The sequence below is a fragment of the Ahaetulla prasina genome, chromosome 1, assembly GCF_028640845.1.
Source record: "Ahaetulla prasina isolate Xishuangbanna chromosome 1, ASM2864084v1, whole genome shotgun sequence".
NCBI lineage: Eukaryota > Metazoa > Chordata > Lepidosauria > Squamata > Colubridae > Ahaetulla > Ahaetulla prasina.
The window spans coordinates 120,357,636-120,384,986 of NC_080539.1; the positions used below are offsets into that span (position 1 = coordinate 120,357,636).

The 27,351-nt window shown below is 35.9% G+C and overlaps 1 protein-coding gene across 5 annotated transcripts in view; it reads left to right on the top strand.

Moving 5' to 3' along the window:
- The window catches only part of BVES (blood vessel epicardial substance), a 69,440-nt gene that overhangs the window by 31,392 nt on the left and 10,697 nt on the right, over window positions 1-27,351 (top strand). For 2 of the 5 annotated variants that reach the window (XM_058174616.1, XM_058174602.1), the window contains exons 2-5: window positions 11,595-11,828; window positions 12,259-12,383; window positions 23,517-23,704; window positions 25,202-25,310. In XM_058174616.1, the coding sequence (XP_058030599.1) occupies window positions 11,606-11,828; window positions 12,259-12,383; window positions 23,517-23,704; window positions 25,202-25,310 (645 nt within the window). In that variant the 5' untranslated portion in view covers window positions 11,595-11,605. Of the gene's footprint in view, window positions 1-3,246; window positions 3,284-7,885; window positions 8,076-10,323; window positions 10,480-11,594; window positions 11,829-12,258; window positions 12,384-23,516; window positions 23,705-25,201; window positions 25,311-27,351 lie in introns of those variants that run through there. The other 3 variants (XM_058174611.1, XM_058174625.1, XM_058174594.1) reach the window with 3 other exon arrangements.

The window sequence follows — 27,351 nt, forward strand, 5'->3', positions numbered from 1 at the left end:
TATTAACATCTAGCACATGTATGTAGAAGGAATCTGTAGTCCCTTGCCATGTGGGACTACTGTTCGTTTAGTTTTCTCCCAAATGTGCCTGTAAATGCACAGGGCAGGAGGGAGGAGAGAAACTTTCAGACACATTAGTGAGGCAAAGGAGTTAAGTGAAAAGACTGTTTATTATGTGTTATTACACATTTGGTGTTTGTATAAAGTAAATTAACATTCTCATCTTTTACTAAAGAACAACATAAAAAAGATAAACGGCATGCTCAAAAAAGCTTATAAACATTTCAATTTAATGGCTTTTAATGAAATACAATGATCCTTTCTGTAGACAAGTTGTTATTCGTGATATTCAATGAATATTGTATTCCCTCTGATGTAGACTACCATTTTAATAGGTTACTTCCCTGCTGTTATCTTTATAAGCTTTGATAATTAGTAGAAACATAGGAATAATTACTAAATGTTTGTGAATAACAGATTAGATAACAGATTTTAGAATAACATTATTAGTGTTTATTCTAAAATACATATATCCTACTTTTTATACAAGCTTCAAAGTTTATTATTTTAATGCAAAAGGCATGATGGAAAATGCAAACAAGCAGCTATGGTATAATACATCTACAGGAAGAATATGAAAAATATAGATTTTGTTATATAATCAATTTAGAAAGCTATGGGGGGAAAGTACATAACCAGGGGTGCATCCATCAGCCAAAATCTGGTCTGAATTCAAAATATGAAAAGCATGATTCAGTTTGATTTGAATCTAATAGACAATATATGTAATTTAGAGTTGAACTAAGTCTGGTGCTCTCTGAGCTTCGTCATTTGCTTGCAGGCATTTCATTACCCAACTAGATAACAACATCAGTGTGAATGAGTGTGGGGTTTGTGCCATGTTTATATACAGCAGATTGCCCTACAACTTCTAAGGAGCAGATACGATTTTTTAGAGCAGGGGTGTCAAACTAATATCATCACGGCAGCATCATGTGAGGTATCGGGACTTTTTTCCCCCTTCGCTAAAACGGGTATGGGCATGGCCAGCACATCTGACCCGTGGGCCAGGAGTTTGAAAGCCCTGTATTAGAGTTTCAGTTCAGTAAAGATAATCTATAAAGGATAACACTGAAAACCTACAGCTGATTCATTCTAAAGCCAAATAGGATTAATGTAACAGGATAGTTATGGTCAGTTTAAAGAAAATTAATGCTTCGACTGGATAGATTCTGGGATTTCTATGTGCTAATTTTTTGAAATATTCTGTAATCTTTCAAGGCAGAGATAGAAGGTAGTCCTCAACTTACAATCACAATTGAACCCAACATTTCTGTTGTTAAATGAGACATTTGTTAAGTGATTTTTGCCCCATTTTATGACCTTCCTTGCCACAGCGGTTAAGTGAATCATTGTAGTTGATAAATTAGTAATATGGTTGTTAAGTAAATCTTGCTTCCCATTGATTTTTTGCTTATCAGAAGGTTGCAAAAAGTGGATAACCTTGGGACACAGCAACAGTCATAAGTATGAACCAGTTGCCAAGCATCTGAATTTTGATCGCATGAGGATGCTGCAAAGGTCGTAACTGAAAAATGGTCATAAGTCACATTTTTCAGTGCTGTAACTTTGAATGATCACTAAATGAACTGTTGTAAGTTGAGGACTGCCTGTATTAGTATTATTCTGTATCATACTAGGGGTGAAATCCAGCAGGTTCTTATAGGTTCTGGAGAACCGGTAGCAGAAAGTCGTTTGGAGAACTGGCAAATAGCCCTGGCTGGCCCGAGAGTGGGGTGGGAATGGAGATTTTGCAATATCCTTCCTCCAGGAGTGGAGAGGGAATGGGAATTTTGCAGTATGCTTCCCCTGCCATGCCCACCAAGCCACGCCCACAGAACCGATAGTAAAAAAAAATAGATTTCACCACTGTATCATACTAATAGGTTTCATATTCATAATTACTCAGCAGCAAGCACGTTACTTCAAACTTGTTCATGCAATAAACAAGCAATCTGTCCCTAGAGAAAAGGAGAAATACAAACAGCAGACAACCTTCTCTTAATGCTGTAATAGTATTTGCAGGAGTGATGAAAATCATTCACCAGCTTCTAATAAGACTGATCACACCATTCAACATCTCCATTCAGCTATGTAAATATAGAAGGAAAGCTGCAATAGCGCTTAAGACTGCAGAAAATCTATCAAATCTCTTAAGTCACCTTCAAATAACTGAACTGATTCAAATGCACTTGATTAGATACAGACATCAAATCTATCCAAATAAATAAATTGATTGAATCGCCTTTCAGTTCTGTCTTCTCATCAAAGCTCTGAACAGCTATAGAAAAGATATCTGTAGACACTAATATTTTTATGACACTGAAGACTTCAGAGAAGTGGCCAAAGATTATATATAATTTAAACAGTGTACCTGCGACATACTCTTGGAATCCCAATGTATCTTGGCCCAGAAAGTTGCTTAAGTCTTTAATCAGACTGAAGACTTAAATAATCTCCAACTGATATTTGTTTTCACTGGTCACTAAATTTATGTATTTCCAAAGATGAAAATTATTTTATTCTATTAACCTGAACTTCTTTTTTTTTTTTCAGAATGAAAGACTTTGAATCATTTGTTTCTTCTCAATAAGTTTTGAGAAAGCCCCTAAATATAAATCAAGGTCTTCCATTATCAATATAATATTACAAAACTTCAGTTGGCGCTACAAAGAAATTCCCTCTTATTTCTGAAGGAAATTTTTTTTCTCATGGCCCACCTAGTTTGGATGGGGTTTATCTTTTGTGTGTGTGTTTTACATTGATGAGAATTCATCTGTCCTCATACTGTTTAAAAAATAGCCAATTAGGTGTATCACTTTCTTTCTTTTGGGAAAATCTGTGATTTGAGCACATACTTCTGTTCCACACAATGGAAAAAAACAGGATAGTTTATTTAAGCTGAAGAGAATTTGGAAAGTGGGGGGGACATGCTTTCTGCAAATTAATTTCAAATAGGAATCCGAAGAAAAGTTTGCAATTTCTCCAGAATAATTATGAAACAGCCTTGCTAGCTTTCTCAGTAAAGCTGGAGAATTGAAAATGATGAATGAATTTAATAAATAACCTTTGTCAGGAGCAGAAAATATCCCATTTTAATAGAATAACTCATTTCTCACATCATCAGTGATGACAGCCTATGGATTGTGTCCACTGTTCCTAGGACTGTGACAAGTGATAACCATTCTTGTTTAAACCATGGATAAAGAGGATTTTAAAAGAGGTAAGTCAACAGACCAAATTAATATTTATTGCTTGCTGAATGCATTAAAATTATTATGCTTTCAGGAAATAATTATTTTTACACATTAAAAGCATGGGGCCTTCAGGTTCTGTCACATAAATCTTCATGACAGTTCTCACCATATGGCCAAACTATGAAACATGAACAATTTTAAATAGTTTATATGCATATAAATAAGAGAGCTTTGAAGCTTGATTGTATGGATTCTGTACATTCCACGTTCTTTTAAATGTATAGGCTCCACCACTTTCAGTTAACAATTCTTTGAAGTAAGCTAAATTGAACAAAAGGCTGCATTTCCAATGTTCTGGAGGCTGCAGGAAATTATATGAAATATGTTTTCAAAAGATAAATGCAAGAGTTGATACAGCTACCTCTTCATGATCAGCTTTGCTTTACATTACATGTATTTTTATATATCAGGTAACTGGAGGAAAAATATTTAGAAACTGGGGTAGAAGATGCATCTCCTATTTATAATAGGTGTGAAACCTGATCATCAGTTGTGTTAAGTCTGATTGATTGATTAGATTTTTGGCTTAGTAGTGGTCTGTACCAAACTATACATCTTTCACCTTTGGGTATAAGAGGACTATCATATCTGCAAATATTTGGATAATGGCTAAGAGGCAGCAAAGAGAGAGAAAACTCTAGCAATCATCTGATCTTTGCACTCCTATGTATGAGATCGAGGATAGTATTTTTGTTCACTTTGAGTCAGATTTGCTTCTTTATCTCTTACTACTGTATCAGTCCTTTTCTTAATCAAGCCTTTCTCCTGCATCTTTAATCTTTTGAGCAATACAGTATCCTGGTTCTTGGTACATGTTAATTTTATTCATCCATCCATCCATTCATAATGGACTACCTAAACCTACCTGGAATGGGTTCCCTCTGGTGTCCAATTCCAGATGTGTGTATGCCTGTGTATGCCTGTACATAAAGATCTCATTCCTGGGACTGTGCACTTGTTTTAACTGGTAAGAAGTGTTTCAGATCTGTAGGAACACAGCAAGACACTATTATTCATAACAGCAGCAGCCACTCTTTTGTTAAACTTTTTTCAGCCAACCTGTCCAAAAGATGCAGCTGATTTCCAAATCTCATTCATTTAAAAGAATGATTCTTTAAAGTATTTGCTACATTTTTTTTCTTGCAGAAACCTATGAAAGGAGGGCTGGATTTTGACATGGCCAGACATGGAAAACTGTGGAGGCTCTATTTAAAAAATGTTAATAAAACATCAGACTGTTACAAGTGAACTGGCAGCAACCCGTATCAACCATCAGTGCCAGTCAATAATGTTTGTGATATATTTTTAAATGTTTAATGAATAACATCATCATCATCATCATCATCATCATCAGAAGAAGAAGAAGAAGAAGAAGAAGAAGAATTACATTTTTGAAAGCAAATATGCAAAAATGAAAAACAGTTCTAACAGAAAATGGGGAGAACATTGGTGAAGCCAACATCAAATCTTCCAGGAGGACTCATTTTCACCACTATTGTTCAACATCGCATTAATTCCACTGACAATAATCCTACGAAACACAAAACTGGGATACCATATCTCAAGCCAACATGACAAGATAAATTATGTAGTATACTATATGGATGACTTAAAAATGTATGCAAAAAGCCCCACTGAACTTAAATTCAAAACTGAAGAGTCGAACTGTGTTTGTTGATTATTGAACACAGTTCAACTCTTCAGTAGCAACATCAAAATGAACTTTGGACTTGAAAAATGTGCTATATTATCCATGCAACAAGGAAAAATGGAAAAAATGGAATAGAACTGGGAAATAGAAGCATACTGAAAGCATTAGCAAAGGATGACGGTTAAAAATACCTAGGCATAATGGAAGCAGATAACATCTTGAATGGAACAGTCAAAGAGTCAACACAAAAGGAATACATCAGGAGGGTCCGCAAAATATTAAAATCAAATGCTGGAAACAAAGCCATTAATACATGGACAGTTCCAGTGATACGCTACTCAGCTGGAATCATCAACTGAACTTTGGCTGAACTGGAAAATTTGGACCGGAAAAGGCAAACTTTTGAATATGTACCACACTTTATATCCGCAAAGTGACGTCAACAGGTTGTACCTGCCAAGAAGAATAGGGGGCAGTGGGCTATTGTGAATCCATCAAACTTTAGAAGAAGAAAAACAAAGTTTGAATGACTATGTGAATCAAAGTACAGAAAAATTGCTACAGGCTGTGAAAACGGAGAACATTATAAAAACAACAGAAACAAAGGCAGAATATAAGGAAAAACGGCTAGATGACATATTAAATAAATGGAAAACCAAAGCTTTACATGGATAGCACTTGAAAAACATTGAAGGAAAATGTGATAACAACTTGACATGGGCATGGCTTAAGATGGGAACCATTAAGAAAGAAACGGAAGGTTTAATACTTGCTGCTAAATAACAAGCACTATAAACTTATGCCATGAAAGCGAAGATACAAAAATCCACTGACAATCCAAACTGCTGATTTTGCAACAATAAAGTTGAAACTGTTTCACATTTAATATGTGAGTGCGGCAAAATCGCACAAAATGATTACAAAGCTAGACATGACAAAGTTGCTAAATTAATCCACTGGTCATTATGTACAAAAATACGACTTACCTGTATCCGAAAAGTCATGGGAACATAAAGTGGAAAAGGTTATTGGAAATAAGAAGGTGAAGATCTTGTGGGACTTTCAATACAGACAGATATTCATTTGGAACACAACACGCCAGATATCACAGTTGTCAAAAACCGGAGTGTACAATTTATTGATATCGCTGTACCAGGAGATGCCAAAGTCAAAGAAAAAGAACTGGAAAAAATCATAAAATATCGCAACCTGGCCATCAAAACTACGCAATTATGGATGAAACATGTGGCCCATTGTCATTGGGGCACTTGGCACCATGTCCACGAATTTTACAAAGTACATCAAGAAATTGCCGCTTCCTGCAATAACACCAGCGGAATGGCAAAAAACTGCGCTACTCAGAACAACATACATTTTAAGAAGATACTTGGTCATACCTAGGATGCTGGCAGCAAACCATCAGAGCCAGTCAATGATATTTGTGATACATGTTTAAATGTTCAGTTGACTGAGTTTCATGTTTAATGAATAAAGTTCATCATCATCATCATCATCATCAAGCTTGAGTTGACAGCTGGTACAACAAAGCACTGCATGGACAGTTCCTTGACAAGATCCAAGGGAAAGTAGATAAGGAAAAGACCTGGTTATGGCCGACCAATGGAACACTGAAGAAAGAAATGGAAGGCCTAATTCTTGCAGCCCAAGAACAAGCCATCAGAACGAATGTAATCAAAGCCAGAATAGAAAAATCTGCTGATGACCCCAAATGCAGACTCTGCAAAGAAGCTGATGAAACCATTGATCACATACTGAGCTGCTGCAGGACAATAGCTCAGACTGACTACAAACAACATCACAACACAGTTGCTCAGATGGTCCACTGGAACTTGTGTCACAACTACCATGTTCCTGTGGCAAAGAACTGGTGGGACCATAAGCCTTAAAAAAGTGATCGAAAATGAGCATGCAAAACTACTGTGGGACTTCCGAATACAGACTGACAGTTTTGGAACATAATACCCCAGATATTACGATTTTGGAGAAGAAAAAAGTGTGGATTGTCGACATTGCCATACATGGTGACAGCAGAACTGATGAGAAACAACTTGAAAAACTCACCAGATATCAGGACTGGAGAATCGAATTGCAGAGACTCTGGCATAAACCAGTGCAGGTGGTTTCAGTGGTACTCGCACACTGTGCCTAAAGACCTAGGCAAGCACTTAAAAACAATTGGTGCTGACAAGATCACCATTGGTCAGCTGCAGAAGGCCACCTTACTGGGATCTGCTCACATAATCCACCGATACATCACGCAGTCTTAAAACGCTTGGGAAGTGTTTGACTAGTGATCTGTGATACGAAATCCAGCATAGTTATCTCGTTTGCTGTGTATACTGTCATTTTGTGTATAATAATAATAATTAATATTAATATATTAATATTAATATTAATAATAATAATAATAATAATAATAATAATAATAATAATAATAATAATAATGATGTTTATTTAAAAACTTGAACATTGGCCAAGCTCCTTGGGACTGTGAATTCCTAAATCGGAGGCCCTTAAATTCTAGGCAGCTGGTTCATCGAGCAGCAGAGGGGTGTCTTGTACTTTCAGGATTAAAGAGAAGCGGTTTTCTTTCCCCAATAATTTGGAAAAAAGTTCGCCGAGTCCTAATATTGCTCCTTGGGTACTTAATCCCTCCCTCCCTTTTGAGCTGCCGTGACATTCCGAATAGCCAAAGCGGCGATTGGCGATTATCAAGCGGTTATCCCCTATCCCAGACAAGACAAGCAGGTCCCAAGAACTTCTACTCGGTTGGGTCGGGAAGAGCAAAGCTATATAAAAAAAAAAAAAAGCGCCTGCGCGCTCCCCCACGCCGTTGGTTTCTGAGGGCTGCAAGCTCAGGGAGGGACCTAGCGCCGCCCGCAAGTTGCTGCTGGCTGCTGCTTGATGCCTATTTTAGTCAAAACCTCCACTCCACTCGGAGGACGAACCGAGCACCCTTCCCTTCAGGCTCCTCTAGCAGGCGCAGCGGAGGCACAGGGCGCTCCCGTAAGGAGCGCGCCGGTGCTGACCGCCACCTTCGAGTCGAACGCTCTGGAGAAGGCGCCTGGCAGCGGCGACGCGGACAGGTAAGGCTGGGGATTAGGAGGAGCGAAGCAGGTAGGAGAAGATTCCGGGGCGGCCAGAAGAAGCTGCGGGGCCGATCAGTTTTGATAGGCATAATTGAGGCAGCTGGGAAGACGCGCAAGGCTGGGGGACATTTTCCGCAACCCGGTCTACTCACGAGCCGCCCTTAAGCGGTGGAGGGGGGGGAGGAGATTCCGGTGCAAATCTAATCCGGGTGAATTAGTTTGGGATACTTGCAGCCTTTTAACGCGGGCGCGCTGCTTGCCAGAGCCTGACACTTTGTTAGCCTCGCCCGTTGGGTACCTCCAGTCCTGCCTATCTCCCGCCTTAGCCTCCCCTTGGCACCTGCCCTGTGTACCGTTTCGTTGGATTCTCACGTCGGGACTTGGAGAAAGAACTGCAGAGATTCGCTCCAATAACCCGTGGGGGTGACTGGAGTTCAGTTTGCAGGATCTAAAACAAAAACAATAACAACAAAACCCCCAGCTCCTTCATGCAAAAGGACCCCAAAGCACATTACAGAGGCTTCTTGGGTTCTCATCTGCTTTTAAATTAGAGATGCCCTAACTTCTTGTCATCCCGGGGTGGGGGGGTGGAGTCTAATTGCAAAAAGCAATATAATAATACTGTCCTCTTCTCGTTGTTTGAGCATGGTCAGGTATCCCTATGCCACCATCTTTGAATGAATAGAATAGAATAGAATAGAATAGAATTTTTATTGGCCAAGTGTGATTGGACACACAAGGAATTTGTTTTGGTGCATATGCTCTCAGTGTACATAAAAGAAAGATACGTTCATCAAGATACAACATTTACAACACAATTGATGATCAATATATCAATATAAATCATAAGGATTGCCAGCAACAAGTTATAGTCATACAGTCATAAGTGGAAAGAGATTGGTGATGGGAACTATGAAACGATTAATAGTAGTGCAGATTCAGTAAATAGTCTGACAGTGTTGAGGGAATTATTTGTTTAGCAGAGTGATGGCCTTCAGGAAAAAACTGTTCTTGTGTCTAGTTGTTCTGGTGTGCAGTGCTCTATAGCGTCGTTTTGAGGGTAGGAGTTGAAACAGTTTATGTCCAGGATGCGAGGGATCTGCAAATATTTTCACGGCCCTCTTCTTGATTCGTGCAGTATACAGGTCCTCAATGGAAGGCAAATTGGTAGCAATTATTTTTTCTGCAGTTCTAATTATCCTCTGAAGTCTGTGTTTTTCTTGTTGGGTTGCAGAACTGAACCAGACAGTTATAGAGGTGCAAAGAATGAGTCTTTATATCTGAAACAGAAGGCAAAGCTCATTGAAAACTTGCCCAGGTCTGGTTCAGTATGTGCAGACAACTAGTCCTCATTGTTCAGCACCAGCCTTGCTATTATGTTAAAACTGAAGTAATTTTCTGAGAGGAAGAAAAAATACAGCCTTGTACAATCTTCATCCATTTTGGGAGAGGCTTGAATATTGTGTATGTTTTATGTGTGTGCAGCATGATGAAAACTTGCAATAAAATTGGCAGTCCAGTTATGGCCAGATATGACCCTTCCAATTATAGTTCCCCCCACCTCCAAGATTCCTGAAGTTGCTGTCTAAGAGGAATGTGATGTCTTTCACTGTTATCCTGTTTTGTTGCTCATGTGGGCAACGTGTTTGAAATATCAAATTTAATAGCAAGTAAATATACTATGTTTAATGGTGTATATATATTTCAAGTAATATTCCTTTGCCTAGGGTCTAGAATGAATATTGTAAAATAATATATTTGAGAAAGCACGATGGTTAGGGCACCAGGCTGAGCCTGTGAGCCTGTAGTCGTGCTTTAGGCATGTAAGAGGGTGACCTTGGGCCACAAGGCAATGCAACCTCCTCCTGAAAGTATTGTCAAGAAAGCTGCATGCTAACTTGAAAATGCACACACACACACACAATCTTTTTTTAACGAAACATACATTAAAATGCACATTAAATGCCCACACAGAAATGCCCACATATCATACAATTTTAGCAAAATCTTGGACCATACATCAAAAAAGGGTAAAATGCAGATTTCCCTTTTAGTATAGAATTATTGAGTTCTTCATAGAGACATTCGCTTTGAACAACCAAGATCCCGCTGATATAAAACAGATTATGATATCCAGTGGATATTTTTTTAACTGCCTGTATATCTGTGAAATTGGAGATCAATATTTCATGATGCTGGAAATTCATATATTATCTCTCTCTCTCTCTTTTTGCTTCACTTTGAGAGCAACACTTTAAAATAAAACATCTACTTGCATGTAGCAAATATATTTAAGGCACTAAACATAAAAAATTATGACTTTGTGGTTTTAAAGATCTGGTTCAATCAATGAATGATGCCACATGATGATTTAGTATCATGAATCCAGACATAGTGTGAAGTAAGTCATGCTGTGTTTTTTTTTTCTGGGCATAAGGGCTGAAGCAGAAGTGCACAGTATATGTGTGGAATGACTTCTGAGGTTGTTGGTTCTTCCTTTATAATAGTCCCAGGGAGTTTTGCAGTTGTCTAGCAGCTTCATTGAGTAAGTTTAACTTTCTTCTGTAAGCCATTTTCTTGATTAAAATTACCCCTTTTTAGTTTCTGCTTGAAAATAGCACCCTACACGTGTAGATAAAGGTTAAATATATCTTCTACCCTCAGCCTATGGTTATTGCCCATTCAGAATTTTTCCCACTCTTCAAGCAATTGTTGTGAAATTCATACTTTTTTCCAAATGAAGTTGATGTCCATCAAAAACCATCAATCTGCATTATGTATCAAAAATTAACACGATGAAATGCAGACAGCAGTTGTGTTGCATTCTGCTAGAGTATCCAGCATAACTTGAGTACAAATCACATTTGCATGTGTGTGGATGCACAAACTAAAGATCTGTTGAGAGAATCACTATCAAATTTATTGCATATAGAAAAAATATCTAAGTTTTGACTCGGCCATATATCATGGACTAGATGTATATAGAATCCCTTTGCTGATATTCATAAGTGGACAGTTTTCTGAAGAGTCAAATGTATAACCTACAATTATATTTAAAAATTAAATAATTTTTTGTTGCCCTTAAAACTTGGCTGTTAAAATATTGTGTACTCTTTTGCTTCTTATCTTCTATTCAGCATTGCATTAGGTACTATATTTAGTAGTGCTGCTTAATGTCTCAGCTACATGGCAGTTGGATAGGTGTGGGAGAGATAAGAGGAACTCTAACTTTATTTTAAGTATTCTCTGCTAACAGTTACTTGAGTGCCAAAGCTATACCCATTACTTTGTTGAACACACTTTATGTATGCAGAATGACATAGATAAGACCATACAATTCATCGTGATTGAGTTAATTCTGATAAATACAAGGGCTGCTTTTCTTTAAAAAAAAATGCTAAGCGAACATTTGACATGTTCCATGTATAACTTTTCAAGTTCTTGGGATGCGTCCCCATTCAGTCCTCTTGCAAAAAGATGAATACTGCAAGAGCAACCTATGTTTCTTTTTAACAGGCTAGTTCAAGATGAACTTCATCGAAGCCAGTTCAATTACCACAGCCCCATTAAACTTCAACCTGGACTTCAGAAATGCCACCTCTGTGCCTTTGAATGAAACTGTATGTGAAAATTGGAGAGAGATCCATCACCTGGTTTTCCATATGGCCAATATTTGCTTTGCAGTTGGGCTGGTTATTCCAACAACTTTTAATCTCCATATGATTGTTTTACGAGCTATGTTGTCAATGGGTAAGCAAAGCTATATTAGAGTCAAATGTTGCACCCTTGAGAATCAATTGTAATGAGAAACCACCATAACATATTTGTAAAACATATTTCTCTATTCCTGCTGCTTGATTTTGTTTGATTTTGGGAGGGGGAGTGCTTTGGAATATGTGTGGAAAACCAATCCATAAATACTTTAAAAAAATAAATGAACAATTTAATTTTCTTACTGTGCTTCCAGACAAATGTGGATGACACACTCTTCTCTAATGCTATAACTTGCATTCTTTTCCTGGTATAGTCTTCATTGTTCTTACTACCATTAGTCTTTTCTTGGTAGATTGTTCTATGGAAGATTAAAAAGTTTGAACACAATATTCTACTATGCTTAGTTTTCTGGATTAGGGATGGGAGAGTTGTATGCCTAATAATTTCATATTTTTATTTTTGGCAGGGTGTGTACTTTTTATCATCTGGGCAGCCCTTTTTCGTTGTGCTGTGGATATGGTAATCTGGAATGCAGTATTCCTTGTTGTCAATTTTCTGCATTTTATATACTTGCTGTACAAGAGGAGGCCGGTACGTTCACCACTGCTAAAGCAATGATAGATGCATAAAGAAGTTATTTAAAAGATTGGGGTTTTGCTTCTAAATGGGCTTGTTCGGCTAATGTCTTGATATGTATACTTATTACACCACAAGGTATTTTGCTTTCTATTTTTTATCACTGCCAAAAAAAGTGTAAGAGGTTATTAATCTTTATTAATAACTGAGCTTTTAGTACTTAACTCTTCAGGTTTTCATTTACATAGCTGTAGTCCTAATGTAAGATGAATATAACGTGCAAATATTGAGTGCCAAGAGTTTTGCATTTGTAATTTAATTATACCATGTAATTATACCATTGTTTGCTTTTAATCTTTACAATTCTTTGGGAATGGAGCAGCATATAAAGCCTAATAAGTAAGTAAGAATAAACATTCATGATTTCAGCCGAGTATTATATTGTATCATTTTAACGTTATATGTTATTTTTTTCGAAGAAAATAACTTGTTTATATTTTGAACTTATTGTTTTGGACAACATTTGTAATTATGGCATTGTTTGGTATGAACTGTGCATCTACAAACATTCTTATTAAATATTACTACTAATAGTAATAGTATTATCATATATCCAATAATATTTTTAATAATAGCATTATTATACATTGGTTCCATTTTCAGCATAATTCATAATTCTCAGTAGGGTACAATTTGTTCCTCTTCCTTTTGTTCTTCCTCTTCTTCTTCCTCATTGTGTGTCCGCAATGAAGGTTTTCTTTTCATTATTTATAATACTTATCTCGTCCTCCCACTGAGGTGGGGTGAAGGTCATGACCATTGAAGGTCATGCTATTAAAGTTTCATAAAAATAGGGAATACATTATTTTCAGGAGAAGTAAGTTTACAAGTTTCTCTAGTATATTTCACATTTGGCCAGCAAAAAGTCATCTCTGTCTACTCTACCAGAATGTCTTATATACAATGATTTATATATGGAAAATATTATTTACTTGTATCTTTATTTTATATTTATATTAAAATATTTCATTGTGTATAGTGTTGAAGTAGTACATTTTTAAAATACATAGTCTTTTAGTCTTATAAATTTATAAATAAATTTTATACATATATAAACTGTGTGCACAATTATTAGGCAAGCTGTATTTAGGAGGATTAATTTTATTATTGAACAACTACAGTGCTCTTGGTCAATCCAAAATGTTAATAAACCTCAAACCTGAATATTTAAGAAAGTAAAAGTGAGGTTATGGCTTTCTTAGGAGAATATCTATGTGCACAATTATTGAGCAACTATTAGCGTGCAGAATTATTATTCAACTAAATGAAAAATGACAATTTCCCTATCTCACTCATTTATTTTCATCTGTTAAAGTGAGAATAATAAACAAACAACTCAAAATTTACAAATAAACATTTCTGACAGTTAAAAAAAAATCAGTGACCAATATAGCCACCCTTCTTTTCAATAACAGTCATAAGCCTTCCATTCATGGAGTCTGTCAGTTTCTTGATCTGTTGATGATCAACTTTTTGTGCAGCAGCAACCAAAGCCTCCCAGACACTGTTCAGAAGAGGCATAGTGTTTTCCTTCACTGTAAATCTCCTCTTTAAGAGAGGCCCACAAGTTCTCATTAGGGTTTAGATCAGGTGAGGAAGGGGGCCATGTCATTATTCTTTCATCTTTAAGGCATTTACTGGCTAGCCACACAGTGGAGTACTTCAATGCATGCGATGGAGCATCGTCCTCCATAAAAATCACGGTCTTCTTGAAAGATGCAGACTTTTTCCTGTACCATTGCTTGAAGAAAGTGTCTTGTAAAACTGGCAGTAGGTTTGGGAGTTGCTTTTGAGTCAATCTTCAACCCGAAAAGGTCCAACTAGCTCATATTTCATAATACCAGCCCATACCAATAACCCTAACCCCATCTCCACCTTGCTGGCATTTTGAGTGGATCTCTGTGCCTGTTACTGATCCAGCCATGGGTCCATCCACCTGGTCCATCGAGTAACTCTCATTTCATCAGTCCATAAAACCTTTGAAAAATCTGTCTTCAGATATTTCTTGGCCCAGTCTTGCTTCTTTCAACTTATCTGTCTTCTTCAGTGGTGATCAGATTTCAGCTTTCCTTACCTTGCATTGTATCTGAGCACTGAGCACTGAACACCTTGTACTTCTGGGCACTCCGGGTAGGTTGCAGTTGTGAAATATGACAGCACTGGAGGATAATGGGTTCTTGGTAACTTCATGTTTGATTCTTCTCAAATCTTTGGCAGTTAAGGTGTGTCTTCTTTACTCAACATATTTCTTGCAACCCTGTTGACTATTTGCAACAAAACGTTCGATGGTTCTGTGATCACGTCCCGATATTTTAGCAATTTCAAGAGTGCTGCATCCCTTTGAAAGTCTTTTTACAATTTTTGACTTTTCAGAGTCAGTTAAATCTCTTTTTTTAGCCCATTTTGCCTGAGAAAAAGAAGCTGCCTAATAATTATGCACACCTTGATATAGGGTGTTGATCGCCTTAGGCCACATCCTCCCTCATTACACAAATGCACATCACCTGATCTGCTTATATCCACCAAGCATTCAAGTTTATACAGCTTGGAGGTGGAAAATATGCATACAAAGGATGACATGATCAAAGTATTCACTTGCCTAATAATTGTTTACACGAAGTGTATATAAAATAAAAATGATGAGAGATAGATATAAAAATATTTAGATATGTAATTTCACAAGACACTGGGTTGTATCCAGTGAGTGACAGGAGGCTCGTTGACTCATTGGAAGCTTCCCTTGGTGAAACAGAAAGAAACATTAAGTTTTAAAAATTGGTATTTAGGTTCTTTGATCACTGTCTATTATATTATTAAGTGAGGAGGAATTATATGCCAACATTATTTCTATTCCTGTTTTCTGGCAAAAGTTTTTACTGATTTAAAAATAATTCTATCAACAGAAAGATGCTAATCATTCATAACTTGTTAGGGCTATTTTCCACCATGCAATCCAATTACCCCTTTTCTTGAACTACCCAGGAGAACATGACCATGTTCTAATGAGACATTTGAACCTTATTGTAAACTTTTCTAGCTCTCAGCCTTTTTTTCTACCTATAGCAACCCATATGTGTATTAGGTCTTCGTATGACTCGATGATTCATCTGCATTCCAACATCCTTTGTAATAAGGCTTTTTTGTCATCCGTACCAAACATCCAACTAGAAATTTTACAGTGTTATTTTTTTTAATTCAGTACAGCTTGATTGAAATAAAATTAAAGAATAAAAGAGCAAGCTACAAATATGGGCTGTCATACAACATCCTCTAATTTTCGATCTTCCTCCTATCTATCAAAAGAGCATCAGTGTAACAAAGTGGGTTGAAAGGGAAGTTGTCCATTTGCCTAGTAATATACAGCTAGCCCTCAACCTACAACCCAAAATTGAGCCCAAAATTTATGTAGCCAAGTGAGAAATTTGTTGAGTGAGTTTTGTCCCATTTTACAACTTTTCCTGCCACAGTTGTTAAGTGAATCATTGCGGTTGTTCAGTTAGTAACCCAGTTGTTAAGTGAATCTGGTTTCTCCATTATCTTTACGTGTCAGAAGGTTGCAAAGGGTGATCACATGACCCCAGGAACATTGCAACCATCATAAAAGTGAGTTAGTTGTTAAGCATCCAAATGTAAATCATGTGACTGTGGGGATGTTGAAATGATCATAAATGTGAAAAATGGTCATAACTTACTTTTTCAGTGCCGTTGTAACTTCGAACGATCGCTAAGTGAACTGTTGTAAGTCGAGGGCTACCCATATTGCAAGCTGCATCATCATAACCTTAGAAATGGAGCGGGGTTTGGGGGAGATGTTTTACTGGCTAGTGAATGGTTTAAGGAAGTGATCCTTGTCCTTGTCACTTCTAGAGCTTTGCTTATCAGGTACTGCAGAAGAAATGCTGCTGTCAGAAAAAGGTGCAGATGCTTCTGCGGTTGATCGAGACATATGCCCTGGTTTATCATCTGCAGAGATGCATGATGTTTGCTCCATTCATCACTGAAAAGATTTCCTCTGTGGTCAGCAGAGCTGTCCTTTTACATCACTTCTTTCTAAGCGCAGCTGCTCTGAGGCACCATTCCTGGAGGAGCCAGTACACAATAGAAACCACAGTTATCTGCTACAGGGTTATTTCAATTTCCCAGACAAATCCTATTGTCGGGGGAGGGGGGGCTGCCTGAAAGATCTTATATTGATGAAAAACTAGCTTCACATTGCTCTTTTAATCCCAAGGACAAAGCTCTTGTTTTTCCCCCTACAGAGCACACTTTCCCATTTCACTTAATTTCCTTACTAAAATTCTGATTATTTCTTGTTGATATAGAAGTAAATTAATTAAGAATAGCCCAAGACTGCCTTCTCTACTTGAGGTTCCGTGTGCCTCCATTAAAGCTTCCATCATTATTTATCTCGCTCAATGCTTGTTTTTGCTTTCTTTTATGCCCATTTTCTCTTTCTCTGCAAAATTAATCGATCCCTGCTCTGCCTGCCTATGTTTTCAAATAAGACGAGGCATAGTGTTTTGGCTATTGAATTAAAATGTGTTGTCTGTTTGGCCTTCCTCTCATGGACTTCACTGTTTTGATGTACTATGTGAATCAGACACCCTTTATATTCCATCACAACATGTTATGATACAGGGCGTTGTATGACTGAGGCAAACAGGCCTCAAATGGGGCAGGCAATCTAGGAAGCTTCAGGGTACCTACAAGGATCATCTTGGTGCCCACTAGTCCAGCTGTCCCACCTGATTTTTTAAGAACATTATTTGAATTGTGTAGATTTAAGATGGCACGGGCCAGGACAGAGAACCAGGGCCTGAAAAGGATTTCTACAAATTTATCAGCATTAAAGAAACCAGAGTAATTCAGTGCTGAGAGATGTAAAATTGTTACTATATCAGACAACACATCCCACGTTCTTTGTTGATGTGTAAATTATGAGGGAATAACACAATAAAAATATAAGCCCCAATCTATACATCCCACTTGGAATGTTTTTTTCCCCTTTAGATTTCTATCCCACCTTTCCTTTAGGAGTTTAGGGCACTCGCATCTCCAGCAAAAACACTGTGAGGTAGGTTAGGCTGAGCAAGAAGAACTGCCCCAAAATTATACAGTAGGGCTGTATAATTGAGAATGGATTTGCACATGGATATTCTCATTTCTTTTTTTTTTATAAATAATTTTTATTGTAGTTTTTCTTTTCCATAACTCTAATACATAGTCAAATAGACAGTGTCATTTTTATATGCTTTGGATTAACAGTTCAAGTAAAATCTACATTATTTACATATGTATACATCCTCAACTTCCTTATAAATATTACCTATTTTTGTTTCTGTTATCTATCCACCTATACCATTTTTCCCAAACTGCATAACCGGATATCCTCATTTCTAATCCATCACTGTAATAATTTATCTGTGCTGGGGTGTTGTGTAATTCTCATAGTGAACTTCCCAATGGATGTGCTGTTGGAAAAGATGTTCACTCCACCCTTCCCAAGTATTTGCATTTGTACAATTTCTGTAGCTTCATTTGTCTTAATCATGCCTTGGTTTCTGTAGCTTAAGCCCAGACATTAGGTTACGTTACACTTTAATGCATTTTTTTTATTTACATTTATATCCCGCCCTTCTCCGAAGACTCAGGGCGGCTTACATTGTGTAAGGCAATAGTCTCATCCTATTTGTATTTGTATTTGTGTGAAATCATGAATTAGACTCATCTAGTAATATGTCTATGAAGATTCTCAGTCATCCAGGTCATAGTTTATATAAAAATGGTTTTTATTTTTGAAAAGGCAACTAGATTGATAAAGATTAAGCATATTATCTAAACCCAGTCTGCAGGGGCCAAGTGTTCATTGGTTTGCAAAAAAAGGTCTGAGTAAAAGGAGAACGTATAACAGAAAAGTATAAAAATCATGCCTGAGTGGAAAAAGCAGATAATTAGAAACTGGGATCATGCAAAGTTTGGGAGTGAATGATTCATGAAATGCTACTGCAGGAAGTGAATAATTAGATTTTATAATTGCAAGTTTCAGAGATCAACAATATATTGGAAATTAAAAACAAACACAAGTTTGTACACAAGTTTGTGTACAAGTTGGGGAGGATGGAGCTATAAGTGAGTGGTAATAGTGGTGATACATTGCATTTAGTTTCAAGGATTATGTATGTTTTAGTACCCAGTATTAGAGAACATGAGTGGGAAGGTGCTAATATCCCTATGTCCTACTCATGGACTTCTCTGAAGCCTGTGGCTGATCATTGTAAAAGCCAAGTGTTGGACTAGACAACAGTTTGATGTCTTTAATCGTTTTCAGAGATTTTAGATTACTTTAAATAAAGGACAAAAAGAATGGAGGAATAATATACAATACTACATAGAACTAACTTGTGTTCATGCACACTATTGTCTTATAACAATTTGAGAGGTAGAGTTTTATTATTCCCAGATGAGAAGGTGCTGATGCTAATAAGATAACGTAGAATGTTTAAGACTATGTTTGAATTCACAGCAAAGGCAAGATTTGAACTGAATCTTTCTTGATTTATAGTTCATACTTCTTTGACGCTGTGCTTGTCATCCATACTTCCAGAAAGCTTGATAATCTGTATGATTAGAAAAGAAATTCATGCTTATTTGTATCTGCTTAACTATGTTGATATTTTCTGTGTACAGCTGTGGCTGCAATATTAGATTGGAACACCCATAACCTCACAAAAGTAATCAAAACAGACCTACAACTTTCAGCAACAACATTGGTTTCCAAAAAGGAACTACATTTCTCCTCCTTTGTCATTAAAATCCATGCAGTTTATAGTCTACGTATATGGGAAAAAGAAATTATTTTTAACAAATCTGAATTTTCTAATGTAGTCTCTTTTTTTAAAAAAAAATCCTTATTGTTCTATAGATTTTGTTATTCTATCATGAAAATTAATAGGCTTAATTTTATTTGCTAAAGGGCAAATTAAGGAAAGATAATACTGGTTAGATGACCAGTAACATAATCCCCCATTGGGAAAAAATAGATTATCCTCACAAAGCTATTTGTAAATATAATTGTGTAAATTAGATGGCTGTCAGTTGGTAATTTTATATATATATATAAAATGAAAGATTTTTATTTTTAAACAAGTGGTACATCATTACTCAATCAGTATCTTCTAAGTACAAAATTTTGTGTCATCATATTCAACATTCACCACTATTTTCTTGATACATATACATCTTTGCTTTTACCTTTGGATATAGTTTATTACAACATATTCTTTCTAAATTTCTTAAATTTTATTCTACTTCTTGTCCATATTCAATCTCTATCCATTGATAAAATTGCCCCCATATATTGTAATATTCCAATTCTTCCTTTCCTTTAATTGCCATTGTCAATCTATTCATTTCTGCACATTCTAATATTTTCTTAATTACATCAACCATTTTAGGAATTTTTTCTGCTTTCCAATTTTGTGCAAACACAATTCTCGCTGCAGTTATTACATGAATAATCAAATATACATTTTCTTTACTAATTTTCTCAAGTAAGATACTCAACAGGAACAGCTCCGGCTTTAAATCAATATGTTGCTGTGTCATTTTCTCTAACCATGTTTGAATTCTTGCCCAATAATTTCTTGCTTCTGGACATGTCCACCACATATGATAGTACGATCCCGGTGTCTGGTGGTACTTCCAACATTTAGTTGATTTATCTTTAAGCATTTTTGCCATTTTTTCTGGTGACGTGCCATCTATAAAACATTTTGTACAAATTCTCTTTATATGCTGTAGCCATTGTTAATTTATAGTTTCTTTCCCACAATTGCTGCCATTTTATTTATTTATTTATTATTCATATTTATATACCGCCCTATCTCCCGAAGGACTCAGGGCGGTATATAAATATCTAACTCTATTGTATATCCAAAAAATTTTGCCCATGCTATCATGGTTTCTTTTACTTGTTCTTCTTCTAATTTAATACCAAGTAGATAGCTATACAATTTTAAAATCATTTTCTCATCTGTTCCTGTATCTCATCCAATTCTGTCATTTCGAAATAAAAACCATATAACTTAGCATCTTTTTCATATCTCGTTTGTATTTGCAATTGTGAATAACAAATCATATCAATCTCTTGTTCTTCTAATTCTTGTTTCGTTTGAAATTCCCCCTTTTCTGATAAAATACCTTTATATCTAATAATATTTCTCATGTTTATAACATTTGGATGTATTAATGCTTCCATTGTTGAAAGCCATGTAGGTATTTTTAAGTAGTGTTTTTCTCTAACTTTCTCCCATATTAATAATAAAGCATTTCTTACATAATGTCTTTGAAAATAACTGTGTATCTTATTTTTCCTACACCATAAAAAGCATGCCAACCCAATTTTAAATCATGTCCCTCCAAAGTCAATAGCTTTATGTTTCTTAATACAATCTATTCTTTCTTCCACAATAATGCTGCTGCCTGATAATCTACTGTAATTTGGTAATCCAAACCCTCCTCTGGTTCTTGCATCTTCTAACATTTTTATGTTAATTCTCGCTTTTTTCCTTTGCCATATAAATTTCATTATCATTTTATTAAGATTTTGAAAGTATTTTTTCCAATTTTATCGGTATTGTTTGAAATAAAAACAACAATCTAAGTAATATATTCATCTTAATTGTTGCAATTCTTCCCATTAATGATAATTGTAAGTTTTTCCATCTCTCCAAGTCCATCTCAATTTGTCTTTTCAATTTATAACAATTATCTTTCTTTATCATTACACATTTTGATGTTGAATTCTTAGGTACCTTACCTTCTTGGTAATCTGAATATCTAAATTCTCCTTTAAATCCCTTTTCTGTTTCTCTGCAATGTTTTTCTCCAGTATTTTTGTTTTATCTTTATTGATTTTCAATAAATATTTTTCTATTAATTCTATTAATTTTAGTCCTACTTTTGAGGTTCCTCTCGAATAAATACTAAATCAACTGCAATTATAGATAACTGAACAGATCAGAATAAACTCTGAATGAATCCTGAACTTAAAGTTGTCAGATTAAAATGTGTAACTGCCATGTTCTGTTTTATTTATTTATTAAATTTATTGGCCTCCTATCTTATCAACAGGGCAATGATAGGTGGCTATATATAAAATGGGGGCTTCTATAGAATGGGTCACATGTTGCCATGAAAATTTATGAAAGATTTATGGCAACTGGTCACAGTAGTGGGATTCAGAAATGTTTACTATTGGTTCTGTGGGCGTGGCTTGGGCGTGGCATGGCTTCATGAGTGTGGCTTGGTGGGCATGACGGGGAAGGATACTGTAAAATCTCCATTCCCCCCCAATCCAGGGGAAGGTTACTTCAAAATCCCCATTTCCTCGCAATCAGCTAGGACTCAGGAGGCAGAGAATAGATGGGGGCGGGGCAGTCAGAGGTGGTATTTACTGGTTCTCTGAACTACTCAAAATTTCCACTACTGGTTCTCCAGAACTTGTCAGAACCTGCTGAATACCACCTCTGCAACTAGATTATTCTTTGGGAGTCAATGACTTATACTAGTTATAATATAACAATTTTGTGAGGGGAAAATAAGGAGGACAATTTTTTGTACTGCTGGACTCTTAGCTACTCTTGATAGTATTGACCATGATATTTTCCCTAGCCTGCTTCTGTGAGTTAAAGATTGGAGACATTGCATTACAATAGTTCCAATCAAACTGAAACAGGATTGTGTACTGTACCTTGGAAATTGTCTGTGGCATCCAACATGGAATTTAACATCTGACCCAATGCTCTTTGACATCTATATGATGTCCCTAGGGATAATCATCAGAGAGTTTTGGGATGTGTTTTTTTTACTGATAATATTTTATTAAGATGAGGTTATTCATATTCTGAAACACTTTGATTCTGTAATAGGTTAGATGAAAGTCAATAATTCAGTACTGAATCCTGAAACAATCCTGTGTGGTTCCCAAGTACAGGAATTTGAGGATCTTTATTTCAATAGAAGAGAATATATATATTCAGGGTTGAACTATGGGATCCTTGGTATCTCTGAATTGGATTGCTTACTTGCAGACATTCCATTACCAAACTAGGTAACCTCATCAGCACCTAGTTAAGTAATGAAACATCAGCAAGCAAACTACTAAGTTCAAACAGCACCAAGGACTCCAGAATGATTTTTGTGTTCAGAATAGAGTGGCGATGCTTCAGAAAGAACAGGAAAGTACTTTTGGGAAGCCTCTAGAGTTACAGATTTCAGAGGCCCAAGTAATCTTGTGCACAGGAACATCCGTTATCAAAATTAGTTGGAATGCTAATTACATAGTCTCTTAGATATAATAACAGCTGTTCTATTATTGAACACACACTGATAACTGCATTAGGTTAGTTAACATTCTACGTGGGGCTTCCTTGTGCTTGCCTAGAAAATGCAGAATGTATGGTAGAATCCAATCAGCATTCTGAGTGGGATATCTCCTCATACACACAATGAGTGTCAATTTATCAAGCCAAGTTCCTGCTTCTGACACTAAACAAATCAGCACCAGGATATTTAATATCCTGTTACAAATCTGAACAATCACTACGATCATCATACAGGTCTATGTATCCTGACTAACCAGGTCATCTTGTAGTTACAAAAGCAACTGGCAGCTGCACTCTAGAAAGCTCCTTTTCTTCCCCTCTCCCCACCCCCAATCTATGACACCTGTTAATGTGTCTTTTAGATGCCTGTTGAAGACTTAATTCTTCCCGTGGGGTTTCTTTGAATGAAAATGTTATGATTAGCTGGTTTTGTTTATGTTTTTCCTTTTCTTCCCCACCCCCTCTTTATTGAGTAGGCTTTTATATTGTATTTTGCCATGCAGTTTTTATTTGTACTCATAAATAGTTTTAACATTTGACAACATAAAAAGCAGTATTAAGTAAACAAATGAACGATAAACTTTTACTGATTTTTTGGCAGCAACGATATTTTGGGAGGCTTTTTAACTGAAACGATCGTGTCTTGAAACCACTTCTTCTGCATTTCTAATGTTTGTAATATTTCTTCACTATTGTCTTCCAGATAAAAATAAATAAAGAGCTCAGTAGCCTATACAAGAGAATGTTTGAACCACTCCATGTTCCTCCAGAGCTATTTCAAAGATTGACAGGACAGTTCTGCAATATTCAGACTCTAAAAACAGGTCAAGCATATGCTGCAGAAGATAAAACTTCAGTGGATGAACGATTAAGTATTCTACTAAAAGGAAAGTATGTACCTAAAATAACTGGATATGGACCTCCCCTTTATATAGTTGGGCTGTATGAAAAATGCACACTCAATATGAAAGAGATAGGTAAGGCTACCAGATCTGGTATGCACAAATCCAGACAACCACTAGATGGCACCACTAGTATAGCTTTGCTGCCAGCTTGTGCTCATCTGGATTTTTATAGCTCAGATATGATAGACCCAAAAATAAGTTAGTTAGATCGAAAATCTACACTACAACTCCCCATCCCTGGACAGGAGAGCTCTTTCTAGCTAATGGAAGAATTCTGCTGTAGAAGTTGCTTCACTAATTCTCTTTCCTTCTACATTCATCCAAAATCGAATCCAAAAAATTGAATTATGGACATAGCACTAGATGCTAAAAGGGATAAATAGAATTAGTGAAGATTCTTTCCTTTTCTTTTTACTCTGGCATATAATCATAGGAACAGTAGTCTGCTTAGGGCATGCCTAAGTTTTTTTTTTTTTTAGGGAAACAAAACAAAGATCCAATCCTGTAACTCCTATTCAACGTTTTATGCTTATCTCTCAGTTATCATACATTTGTTACTTATTTCAAACAATATGGTTCTAGGAAAATTAGATTGTTGATAGATTCTCAGTTAAATGTCCAAGCTCTTGGGAATTGTGTGTTTAAGAAATGTATTTCTTTAAACCTCAAAGATGTTTGCGAGTATCACTACTTCTCCCAATCCCAACCTCCAGGTTTTTTACTCCAGCAGGATCAAGGAATAAGCCCTATCCACAACAAAAACAGACACTTGGCAAGGATCTTAAAGTCCAAACTGAAGTTAATCAAGCAGAACAATAGAGATTCCTGCTTCTTTCTTCTGCTCTTGATCTACCAATTTATAACTTTCTCCCTCATTTGCTCTTTCTCACAATGCAGCTATTCATAATGCTACATTACATCTACACTGATGTTAATGCATCATTAATTGTAACAGGGAATTGCAAATTATATTTTCTGCGTGCTTAGCTTAATATTGGTTAGTAATGATTTGTGATGGATGATAGTGAACAATATAAATGTACCATGCACCAAGAGGGAATTAATGCAAGTAAGAGGAAAGGATGGGGAGGGGATATCTAATTGTAGGATATGATTCAGCAGCAGATTGCATTTGCATCATGCCTCTTGGAGAATAGCTTAACTGCAGGGGTTCCAGAATTTTAACTAGCAAAAGTAAATTAAGTCTTTTTCTATAATAACCAAAGTTGTGTGAATTTACATGTTTGCAAATAATTGTACTCTATTAGAAATTAACCTGCTATACTGCCTATATTATCAATTGTTGTAAATACAATTTTACAATTGCAAATATTTATACTCTATTAGAAATTAACCTGCTATACTGCCTATATTATCAATTGTAAATACAATTGTACAATTGCAAATAATTGTACTCTATTAGAAATTAACCTGCTATATTGCCTATATTATCAATTGTTGTAATACTTATTTTCATCATCAGAATGAAGGTCTCCTATAGAGGACATTTTCTGCATAATATTTACCCATGTGCCTTTATAGATTCTCCTGAATATCGATCAACTCAGATGAATCGGGATGAGAAATTCCAGGTATGAAATCAGCAGTTTCTTTAGGAATGATTATAATTATCATGGAGATTCTTCTTCAGTGAAGAAAATTGAAGAGCTATGAATTTATAATTTTTTGTCTGATGCATTATATAGCTTTTAAAACTGTTGTTTTTGGAACCTAAAATAATTCCTGATGTGAAATATTATGGTTGTGTTATAGAATAGAATAGAATTCTTTATTGGCCAAGTGTGATTGGACACACAAGGAATTTGTCTTTGGTATATATGCTGTCAGTGTACATAAGGAGAATAAAATACATTCATTGAGAATAAAAAGATACAACACTTAGTGATAGTCAAGGTTACTAATAAGCTATCAATTCGTACTAGAAAACAAATAAAAACAATATAAATTGAAAGATACAAGCAACATGGTTATAGTAATAAGTGGGAAGTGATAGATACTAGTAAGGAAGAGAAGAAGAATAGTAATACAGTTTTAGTAAATTATTTGACAGTGTTATTGGGGAGATTTAAAATGATATTTTTTTACAGATAAGTGGTTGAAGATTAATAATCACTTTCCTAGACTTTATTGAGAAAAACCAAATTGTAGTTGAATTTAATGCTATTTTACAATTGGAACTGTAATTTGAAAATAATCACTTTCACCTGATCAACTAGAGTCTTGTTTGCTATTGGTAGAAGATCCATTAGTAATTCAAGCAATTCTGTAACAAACTGAAAACAGGACAACTTGGAGAACAGTTCAGAAAAGGCTGATAGATACTTTATTCAAAGATCTTTTTGTTCAATACAAGGGAATCTAAGAGAAAGAAACCCTTTTCTTCGCTACAGGTTAAAGAACCATTACGAGGGGAATAAATTAATACAGCCTGTGCTGCAGACAGACTAAGGGATGGAAAGATCTGTGGGAAAGAATTCAGAAAATACAAGAATCTAGGATGGTGACAGATGGCAGTTTTAGTGTCCTTTCAAAAATCTGCCAGATCTTTTTGGCAATGGATAACAACAATCAAGGAAATATCAGAATGTGTATATTCGAAAGGAAATGATGACTTCCAGGACTTTTTATTTGTAATTAGCCATCAAATTTCTAAAGTCATTTAAAAAAAAAAAAAAATGATTTCTTGCCCTTAGTATGACTTAAAGAAACTTGGAAAGATAAGGGCCACTACTCCAGCAAGTACCTAATGAGGGATCTTTGGAAATAAAGAAATTATAGGCTGCAACAGTGGTGAGAGATCCCAGGGTTCCAAAATGAAGCTCCAGCAAGCGAGTTTCAGATATTATTTTTTCATATAAAATTATTTAATTTAGTTTATTTTGTCAATCATGTATTTTATGACAGATACAAGCGTAAACATAATTGTAAATACATATAAAGGATACGAATAAAAGAAAACATTAGGACAGGGACGGTAGGCATGCTGGTGCACTTATGCACGTCCCTTGCAGACTTCTTAGGAATGGGGTGAGGTCTACAGTAGACAATCTAAGGTTAACGTTCTGGGGATTTGGGGAAGAAATCACAGAGTCAGGTAGTGCATTTCAGGCGTTGACAACTCTATTACTGAAGTTGTATTTTCTGCAATCTAGTTTGGATCGGTTTACCATGAGTTTGTATCTATTGTGTGGTCTTGTATTGTTTGGTTGAAGCTGAAGTATTCACTGGCTGGTAGGACGTTGCAGTAGATGATTTTATGTACTATGCTTAGGTCAGAAAGAAGATGGCGAAGTTCTACATTTCCAAAATTTCGAGTCTGGTGGCATAAGGTATTTTGTTGCAAGCAGAGGAGTGGAGGACTCTTCTTGTGAAATATCTCTGGACTCGTTCAATTGTATTAATGTCCGATATGCAGTGTGGGTTCCAGACAGATGAGCTGTATTCAAGAATTGGTCTGGCAAAAGTTTTGTATGCTCTAGTTTGCATTTCAATATTACCAATTAATAATTGGAACCAATTAGCCAGATCTTTCTTATGTAATTGCCTAAAGCTGCTTTTTTCCTTTCCTTTCCTTTCCTTTCCTTTCCTTTCCTTTCCTTTCCTTTCCATTCC